At 37.0% G+C, this 10850-nt stretch overlaps 1 protein-coding gene and 1 long non-coding RNA gene across 2 annotated transcripts in view; one reads left to right on the top strand and one right to left on the bottom strand.

Moving 5' to 3' along the window:
• Positions 1–5821, bottom strand: part of LOC106873080 (U2 snRNP-associated SURP motif-containing protein) — a 68434-nt gene extending 62613 nt beyond the window's left edge. The window contains exon 1 of the mRNA XM_052974891.1: positions 5678–5821. Coding sequence (XP_052830851.1) covers positions 5678–5737 — 60 coding nt within the window. The 5' untranslated portion in view covers positions 5738–5821. The remainder of the gene's footprint in view (positions 1–5677) is intronic.
• A 361-nt stretch (positions 5822–6182) lies between these two features.
• On the top strand, positions 6183–10615 carry LOC128250028 (uncharacterized). Its single transcript, XR_008266141.1, has 2 exons — positions 6183–6247; positions 10234–10615. It is a non-coding gene; the product is annotated as an uncharacterized LOC128250028 (long non-coding RNA).
• The last annotated feature ends 235 nt before the right edge of the window (positions 10616–10850 follow it).

The raw sequence follows: 10850 nt of genomic DNA on the forward strand, positions 1-10850 counted from the left end.
ATATATATAGCAAGTTCGATGGCAGCTATTTAAGATATCATATGCAAAAATTAGGTTTACATTGGCGTTAGGAAGGGCATCCAGCTGTAGAAACTGCCAGATCAGATTGGAGCCTGGTGCAGCCTTCTGGCTTGCCAGTCCTCAGTCAAATCGTCCAACCCATGCTAGCATGGAAAGCGGATGTTAAACAACGACAATGATGATGATTATATATTCCAAACCCTTTCAGGGTTGATAAAATAAGTACCAGTAGACCACTGGGGTCAATGTAATCAACTTAACCCTTCTCTAAAATTGGTGGCCTTGTGCCAAAATTTGAAACCAACATATATCCCATACTCGTTAACTGACATTTTTTTTTAAATGCTACCATATATGTGTGTCTATAAGTAATTATAAACCAACAGCTCCATATATTTGTAGGCAAAACATATATTTGAGTAAACACATTGCTTGACTTATCTTTTATTTTTATGTATTATAATAAAGCAGATCACAGCCCCCAACCCCACGTTTTGTGGGAGAGAGGCACAATACATCAGGTTCAACACCACCACTTGGCTAATTGGTGACTTGTTCTGTTGCAAAGCATTCAAATCATTCTTATGACAGGAGGTTACTGTGACCTCGCATCCTCTACACTCCCCTACATGTCAAAAACTAAAACCAAATTCTCTCTTTTTTAATTTTTTCCTCCCCCAATCTGACATAGACCCTCTCTACATCACTTCTTACTAACATTCAATCAACACATGCTATACCTCATTGATGTAGCGGCTGTATGGTAAGAAGCTTGCTTCCCAACGATGTGGTTCTGGGTTCAGCCCCACTCTGTGGTACTTTGGACAGCAAGTGTTTTCTACTAATAAACTCAAGCCAATCAAAGCCTTGTGAGCAGATATGGTACACAGAAGCCAAAAGAAATCCATCGTATGTGTGTGTGTGTGTGTGTGTGTATAAATATATATATATATATATATATATATATAAGCGCAGGAGTGGCTGTGTGGTACAAAGCTTGCTTACCAACCACATGGTTCTGGGTTCAGTCCCACTGCGTGGCACCTTGGGCAAGTGTCTTCTACTATAGCCTTGGGCCAACCAAAGCCTTGTGAGTGGATCTGGTAAATGGAAACTGAAAGAAGTCCATCGTATATATGTGTGATATAACAGTAGTTGGCAGGGTCAGAGGGGTCGCCCTTGTTTGGAATGGGATACACTACAGTAAGTATATCTCTAAGGGTTTGAATATAAGGGCTAGTTCTGGGGTAGATAGTTTGAAAGGACAGGGCTGGTGGCCATGCTGGGCCACTGCCTTGAAAGGTCAAGCTTGAACAAATCAACCCCAGTGGTGGTAGTAGTAGTGGGGGCAGATACAAAAACACACACACATTCTTTTATTTGTTTGTCGCTATGCTGGAGCACCACCTTTTAGTTAAGCAAACCGACCCCCAGGACTTATTCTATTGGTCTATTTTGCCGAACCACTATGTTACGGGGACATAAATACACCTTTTTAATTCACTCGCCCTCAGTTGGCTCCCACACTACTCGAAACAATCTAGTGAAAGTAGTGTTGTTGCCTCAGACACCAGCAAAGCTTTTGTCCATGTCTGACACAAGTTTCTTGTAAAAACTGCCCCTCAAGAGGTTTCTCCCATCACCAGGCTTGGTCACTTCCTGTCAGACTGCACCATCACAGCAAATGTTGACAGAGCTCTCTCTCTCTCTCTCTGACCTGTATCATCAACCTGGGTGTGTGCTTTAAGCTTTCATTTTGTCCCTTACACTCTTTGTCCTATTACATCAAGTTACCACCACCTTCAATGACCCCCACCCCATTCCTTCCCCTCTTCATTTCTCCCTAACATTTCACACACAAGTATGAGCCACATGATCCAAATCTTCACTCCACCCATCCACACAAACCTCTAAATTACTTAAGTTTTTCAATTCAGTGTAGAAAAAAAAAAAGAAAAGAAAAAGAATCCGAATAAATCTCCTGGATGTGAATGGACTTGGAAAAAGCCTTTTCGGAATCGATAACCAAAGCAGCAGACGCCTACTTCGGTCTATGTGAGTGATCATTATTATTATTATTGTTGCATCACTGAAGACTGGATCTTTGATTTCGACAGTACCAGACATCAAACATCTCTTTATAGGCTTTTCTTTTTGTTTAGATCGTAACTGGGCCTCGTAGTAGGGTAAAGAAATCAAGAGATTTGTTTTGGTTTCTCTCCAATCGAAATCCGAAAACCTTGAGAACGAGACAAGTCAATAGGTTCACCGGACCAATATGCGCTTATAAAGTACTAAATGTGTTTGCACCAAAAACCACAAACATACAAGTTGTGTGTAACTCACTATCTCTCTCTCTCTCTCTCTACCTTCCAACATGTGTATATGTAAAACATCGATAATTATCGATGTTTTAAACTCAATCACGCCGTTGAAATCTTTGAGAATAACAGGAGATGAAAAAATAACAATAATTCGCAATTTGTTGCTTCTTGCATTTACAACATCATATTCATTCATTCACACAAATATATATATATATATATATATATAAAACAAATAATAAATGAGTATATGCATATATACGTACAGGTATGTGCATACCTACGTCTACCTGTATATATAGGTGCATATCTGGGTACAGGACATTGCAAACAAAACGTAGACAAGAAAATAATAATAACCAGAGTACAGAAAACACACAAGCCACATAGAGAACATTTTCCTTCATCAGCTACCCCCATTTTAACACCGGCGTTTCGAAGAGTTATATATATATATACGTGTGTGTGTGGGTACACTCAATCAAATACGGCATCAAAATAGACGGTGGTGACCCGGTTTCGATTTGAAGTCCAGAATTACATTTAGTTCCACATTCACCGTGAATACAGCTACATGGGAAGACGTGTACGGTAAAGATTCTCCCCACTACCTCAATATTTCATGTTTTACGCTTATTTACACACATCCAGCGACGAGGAGGAGATAGCTACCGGTGAGTTAAGAGCTTGCGATCCTAATTTTCAATCCAGAATATTTCAACATAATACCTACATTTATCTAGTTAACTACTACTTTTAGGAAAGGCATGAATACCACAAGTTTACATGTCTTTATTTGAACAGACAACAAAATCTATTCGATGTAATCATCACTAAGAGTCAATTAATTTAAAACTAAAGACCAAATTGAGAAATTCACCAACAGATATATATGCCAGGGACGAAAATTTCAGTTTAGTTTCGGCGCTAATACCACTGAGAAAAGGCATGAAGGCCAAACATTCTCATTTCATAATTCTATATATAATAATAATAAAAAATGTGATCTTGAAGTCATTGTGTAGCCGTGAGATTTTCACTGAAACCGAAATAAACATGAAACGGTTTCAATTCCCAGCAGGGACTGCTTTCAGTTCGATAATCAATCACAACTTCATATGTTCCGTATTTTCCCCCACCCCCGACCCTGCCTCCTCTCTCCAACATAAACCATTTTTGTTTTCTTTAAATCTTCCTGATTTCCCAAGTCAATAAAATAATGGTTTAGATTCCCCGTGAAAACGGGGATTCTTCCAATGTGCGTGTGTGTGTGTGCAGTCGATTAGATGATTTCTGGTCAAATACATCCCAACCTTTAGAATCCCATCTTAAATTCTATCCTCAGTTACATCTCCAATGTAGCCCTTTATTTAGACGATGGGAGGGCGTGATTTGAAGAGCTTTCTGCTGCTAGTCTTAGCAAGTCGAACAACCAATCTTCTTTGGCTCTATATATATATATATATATATATATATAATAATTTTCCCAGAGGATGTAGCAACCGTTACCAATATAGCATAAGAATATGAAAATTTAAAAGTTTAAAAACCTTTTATATATATATATATATATATATATATATATATATGCGTACGAGTGTGCGTATGTGTGTGTGTTGAAACAATGTCAGTTTAGCGACCTAAGTGTACATTGATTTCTTAGAATGGCACCAAGCCATCATAGATTCGCAGAGAAGGGTGAGCGTTTGAACTTATTTTATCGATCTCAGTGAGACGAAGCACAAAGTCGACCTCTGTGAGATTTGAACCCCAAAAAAATTACGCTCGTAAATCTCAGAATGTGCGAAACAAACCCCACGAACAAGGCTCATTCAATCCGTCTGTTTGTGTATGTATATATATGTATATATGTGTGTGTGTAAATATATATTGTGTGCTTATATTTCGCCAAGACTGCTTCAAAATATGTCCTAACACATACAAATACACACAGCCATATATACTGAAGATAAGTTATTTTATTTTATTTTATTCCCAAAATAGAAGATAGATTAATAGATCCAAACACAAACACACAGATGGAAAGGGTGTGTGACTGTATACGCGCGCGCGAATGCGTGTGCGCGTGTTATACATGAACATTCTTACTCTTTGTATCTTATTAACAAAGTGCGTTTCTAGCAGGTATCTATCCAGATGAAATATGTTAAATAAACAAAAAAAAAAACGATACACGGAATACAAAACGTAACCAATGAACATTAAAATCTCAATTGAGACACAACTACACCTCTACATCTACATACATACATACATATATATATATATATGTATGTATGTATACGTGTGTGCGCGCACACATTGCAGGTAAAAAAAAATGATGGAATCCAAAGAATATAGACAACCGTTTATCGAACACGAACTGGAAACAAGTCGATTACGCCAATACCGACAAATACACACATATTTCCAAATGAGGGGGAAATGGTCATGTTGCCAGTTTAGCCAATAAAGTTTAGCACAAACCAAAGATCCCCAAAATGTCCAATGCCATTCCCTGCATATTTGGTTATATATATATATATATATATAGTGTGTGTGTATGTATGTAATATACACAGATATATTCCATTCTTATTGTTATGAATTGATTTTGGTTTCACAGAAATTAGGAATTCTTTGTTAGTTTGTTCTTTTTTTCTTTTTAGGTGATAAAACATGTTGAGATATAAAAAAAACCGATGGAGAAAGTATGTTTAGTAAATTTCCTACAAGTGATGTCGACAAGCAAAACTACAACACATAGCATGGGAAACAAAAACAGAAATTACATCGCGAACAGTTTGTGTATATACACACACACACACACATATATATATACGAAATACAAATATATAGTTTTAGGGAAAAGAACCAAGGTTCATTGAGTTTTTACCTGTAATTTTGGATTCTGTCCCTATTATATATATATATATATATATATATGCATGCATATTGCGAGCAGAGTGTGTGTGTATATACATATATATATATACATACACACATACACTCTGCTCGCAATATGCATGCATATACACACATATATGTACATAAATGCATTACATAAACACACACACATATATGTACATACATAAATGCATTACACGCACACACACATATATATATATATATATATAGACATAAATGCATTACATACACACACACATATATATGTACATACATACACATACGTATTCCATCCTTATTTCCGTTTATTATCAATGGGTAATTTTTTTCGTAGGAAATTAAAGTCGGACTCGTTCTAAAACAAAACATCTGGAAACACTAGAAACATATATACGTGCACAAGGGTAAATCGAAGTATCTATTACCTTGACAGAGCCAGGCGTTAATCCTTCGGTTTTCAATCCCCATGGTAGCCTTTCAGCCATGTTGATTTGTTCTCTATCACACTCTTAACACGACTAACATACTGAGCTATTACACCGTCTCTATATCACTCTGTGTCTTTCTCTCTCACATACAGCCGCCGATTTATTATCACCATCGAAAGCATATACAAGAATTAGTGCTTGATACTGTGTAATTAAATAATCTTGTTTATTTTTTATTTAATGCTAATTCAAAATCATTTCGTATAAGTGATTGTAGTTTTTTTCATCTACGACACTAAAACTTCCTTGTTCATTAACATTCTAAAATGGTTTCTCTTCCTCTCAGACACTGAAACTAAAAGTTAGCCTTTTTTTTATTAAGAATAAATATTTATAAAATTTCATAAATACTTTGTATTATTTACTGTTAAATATCATTTAATATTTTCATTTCATTTCACAAATAATTAATGACTTTTAATTTTTTTTTACGAGACTAAACCTGCCAACTGTCTCGTTCACCGACATTCTACATTTGCTCTCTTACGACAATGAAATAATTCGCCGGTATTTACAGTTTTATTATTTTAGAAATAAATTTATTTTATTTATTACTAAATATGATTTAAAATTGTAGTTTCGTTTCCTAAAATACTGAAAGATAATCAATTATTTCTTATTATTTACGACACTAAAACATCCATGCTCGTTCACAAGTATAAATTTTCTGACTTGAAAGGAAAAAAAAGTGAGAGCAAAGGGAAGTAAATCAAGTAAACCAATGGCACAAATTTGGTCAAGTTCGACGTCGAGGGTTGAACCGATCAAACCTCTCTAATTACTTGTCTTCTAAAATCAGGCATAACTTGGCGATCGGTCGACTTACAACATTGTTCTTCGTCTTGAGTTTACTTGGTAGAGTGTGTTTGTTAACTTGACAAGGTCGATTGGCTGTATGCAAATGAGTTCATTACTGGGGTCCGGAACTCTCGTGGGAAAAAAATTTCGTGCCCGGGGGCTGTGAATGCCAGAGGCCTCCACTATCACAGGCTCGACCATATATCTGTCAGACAGTGACTGCATTTCTTAATCCCTCAAAATTACTCCCTCTACCCTTTTCACATGGAGAGTCACTAACATTTTCTTTGAATTTGCTGTAAAGTAAATATTGTTTCACGTTCTAGGACTCACACGGCTAATTACTCAGTTTCCATGGTGCATAAATGGAGGCGCGTGGCTTAGTGGTTGGGGATGTTGGACTCACGACTGTAAGGTTGTGGTTTCAATCCCTAGACCGGGCAATCTGTCGTGTTCTTCAGCAAAACCCTTCATTTCACGTTGATCCAGTCCACTCAGCTGTAGAAATGAGTTTAGCCTGGAGAGGGATGGGCTCTGCCAGGCTTTCTCGCCCTAGATATGCTGTATGGCTGCAGTACCCCAATGACCCCTAAGGGGTTAAAGGACTTCTCAATTGTCAATAAGTGACCGAGATCACACCATTACTCCAGAACGAGGCGCTAGCCTGTAGCAGGGTTATGGGGGCGAGGGGTAGAGGTGATGTAAAGTCCTAGCTTTGGATAAAAGGAAATACAGGAGGATCAGTTAATTACAATTTTATTTAACGTATTCCCCTCTCAGATTCATACTTATTGCAGCAGTCCTTCAGCTTTTCTAAGCCCTGTGAAAAAACTCGAGAGGTTGGGCTTCCAGACGGGTCTTTCACGATACCCTTAAAGCCAGGAACTTTTCAGCACCCCCGTCGTTCTCATTTACAGCTGTGTCAACTAGAGCAATGTAAAACTTTTACTTCAGAACACAATGAAGTTCCCGGTTCGGAAAGCGAAACCATGATCTTGCGATCGTGAGTGTAACACTCAAAAATCTCCAGGCCACGTGCCTTCACTTCAATTTGCTGAGTGTGGACGAAAGGGACAATGTCCATAGTGGAGGCGCAATGGCCCAGTGGTTAGAGAAGCGGACTCACGGTCATAAGATCGCGGTTTCGATTCCCAGACCGGTTGTTGTGAGTGTTTATTGAGCGAAAACACCTAAAGCCCCACGGCAGGGGATGGTGGCGAACCCTGCTGTACTCTTCCACCACAACTTTCTTCCTGTTTCTCTTGTACCTGTATTTGAAAGGGCCAGCCTTGTCACACTGTGTCACGCTGAATATCCCCGAGGACTACGTTAACTTCACGAGCAGGCTGTTCCGTTGATCGGATCAACTGGAACCCTCGACGTCTTGCGGTAACGGGATGGCAGAGTCAGACAAAATACTTTGTGGATTTTCTTCCAGCTCTTTACGTTCTGAGAGTAAAAGCTATAATTTTTTTCTTTGTAAAAATAAATATTTGCATGCGAAATTTTAAAATAATTCAGCAAAAATTATTTTAAAATTAAAAAGAAAAGCAATTAACAATAAAATATTAATTAATACTGCAAGGGACATAACTTTTGGTTTAATGAAGAGTTACGTCGCCTTACATGTCAAAAGAGTGAAATAAAGGGAAGTGACCGGATGATATCCGGCATACTACCTGAAGTCTTTATCGGTACCACTGATATGATACGTCATTTTGTTTACTGGAAATATTTATACGAAATAAACTCCCGAAATAACGGCATGCAGAATTACGGAAACATTCAAGTTAACGGCACTTTTGGAAATTGTTAACTGGAGAAAACTGCTGAAACATCTTTTGGTGTGATTTAAAATATTTTATTCTTTTGTTCGTTTGTCATAACAAATCGCGATGTCTAGAGAACCCGAGAAACAGAAACGGAAGAGAATAACATTAAGAGTTAGTGAAAAACTAGAGATCATTAAGAAAATGGAACGAGGCATAAAGAGGAGCGAATTAATGACAGAATATAACATCGGATCGTCGACTTTATACGATATCAAGAACTCAAAACAGAAGCTTTTAGACTTTACGACTTGTTCTGAGCCAAACAATAAAGTAACGGATAGGAAGAGTCTGCATAAACCGAGATGTGAAACTTTAGATAAAGTTTTATACGAGTGGTATTCATCGAAGCGATCGGAGGGTGTAGCTATATCTGCGCCCATGATTTTAGCGAAAGCTAAAGATGTGAAAGAAAAACTGGGTTTGAAGACGTCACTTGCTTTCTCGGACGGATGGTTGACTAGATTTAAGACGCGTCATGGAATCAGGAAATTGGACCTTACTGCTGAAAAACAACCAAGAAAACCAGAAGCGGCAACGGCAACAGTATACAGCTCGACATTTGACGAACTTGTTAATCAATATCATCTTACACCTGATCAAATATACAATGCTGACGAAACTTGCCTTTACTGGAAATGTTTACCTGAGAAAATATCGGCAAATTCTAATGAAACAAATGCGAGTTTTTCGAAGTACAACAAAGAACGATTGGTAGTTCTTATGTGTGCAAATGCGTCTGGCCAACACAGGCTAAAACTGTTGGTAATCGGCAAATTCTATCGCCCTAAATCCTTAAAAGGGATCATGAATTTACCAGTTTCTTATAAAACCCAGAAGAATGCATGGATGGATAAGGAACTTTTCCAAAATTGGTTTACTCACGAATTTGTGCCTGCAGTGCGACTTAATCTACATTATTTGGGTAAGCCTTCAGACACGAAATGTATCTTACTCCTTTATAACAGTAAAGGTCATCCCCTTGAATCGAAATTAGTTTCAGATTGTGGAAATATTTTTGCGTGTTACTTACCAGCCAACGTCAGTCATCTTGCACAACCGATGGACCAAGGAATTATACAGAATTTCAAATGTTATTATAGAAATTATTTTATTAAACAATTAATCAATAGCGAACTTTCTATCCCTGACTTTCAGCGCCAATTTACAATTAAAGATGCTCTCTTTGGATCAGCTATTGCATGGACCACGGTTGGATCTGTTACACTTCTAAGAGCATGGAAAAAATTCTGGCCGGTTTTCACGTTTGGCCCTTCCGTTTCCGATGATGGAAATGAAGATGATTTCGAGGAATTTAATGTTCGACAGTGCACGAAAGAAATAATGCAGACATTACAAAAGACACCCTTAGAAAATCCGCTACATAATCTGGAAGATAAAGATATCGAGGATTGGATTACGGTGGACAATGGTATTGAGCTAAGCCAAGTGTCTTCAGATCAGGACATTACTGACAGTGTGGTTAATCCCGAAAATCCAGATGCGGCAATGTGTTCTGAGGAAGACGATGATGAGGAGGAGAATGGAAACGAAACTGTATCTTGGTCTAAAGCTCAGTCATGCATGGACACGATTCTTTCTTATTTTGAACAGAATCCCTGCTTCTCTATGCAACAAGTTATGCAAGCACACATGCTTAAAATTACAATGATTACTACAGAACAAAAGTCGGCGGCACAAAACGATATCAAGACAATCTTAAAGAAAGCCATGGAAGAAAATACGTCCATGCAGTAACGTCTTGTGTAGCAGAATTTAAAATGTTTTTAGAAAAAAGATATCTTTTTTATTGTAAAAGTGTACTGAAAATATTCTTTTGTTTAAGATGTTTCTTTTTTACTTAAGATAAATATTTGGAAAACTTTTGAGCAAAGCAATGTAGGCGAGAAATTCAGCAAAATTTATAAGATCATGTCAATAAATAAAAGGGAAAATATATTTGTACCACCTGATATTGCCCCCGAAATATTCTACATTCATCAAAGAACCTATGTAAGGTAATACAATATATTTTCTCTTTGTTTTCGTTCATTAATATAATCTTACATATTCAACATCTGCTGTTGTTATTATTATTATTATTATTATTATTCAAAGGTTTTTTTTTTCATCAAACATTCACCTCATTAACACATATTACAATGCTTCAAGTCAATTACAATACTCGATTATTTTTCTTATTTTCATGTACAATTTACCATACAATAAATATATATTTGTTATTTAACACTTATGCTTTATGATTTACAGTTGTTTTTTTTTTTATATTTTGAAAAATTTTTGAACAGTCATTGTCGTCATCATCATCATCATCATCATTACTATTATTATGGCGGCGAGCACGCCGAACAAAAATGCTTAGCGGCATGTCATCCGTTTTTACGTTCTGAGTTCAAATTCTACCTGGGTCGACTTTGCCTTTCATCCTTTCAGGGTCGATAAATTAAGTACCATTTAAACAA

This window comes from Octopus bimaculoides, chromosome 19 (genome assembly GCF_001194135.2).
Source record: "Octopus bimaculoides isolate UCB-OBI-ISO-001 chromosome 19, ASM119413v2, whole genome shotgun sequence".
Taxonomy (NCBI): Eukaryota; Metazoa; Mollusca; class Cephalopoda; order Octopoda; family Octopodidae; genus Octopus; species Octopus bimaculoides.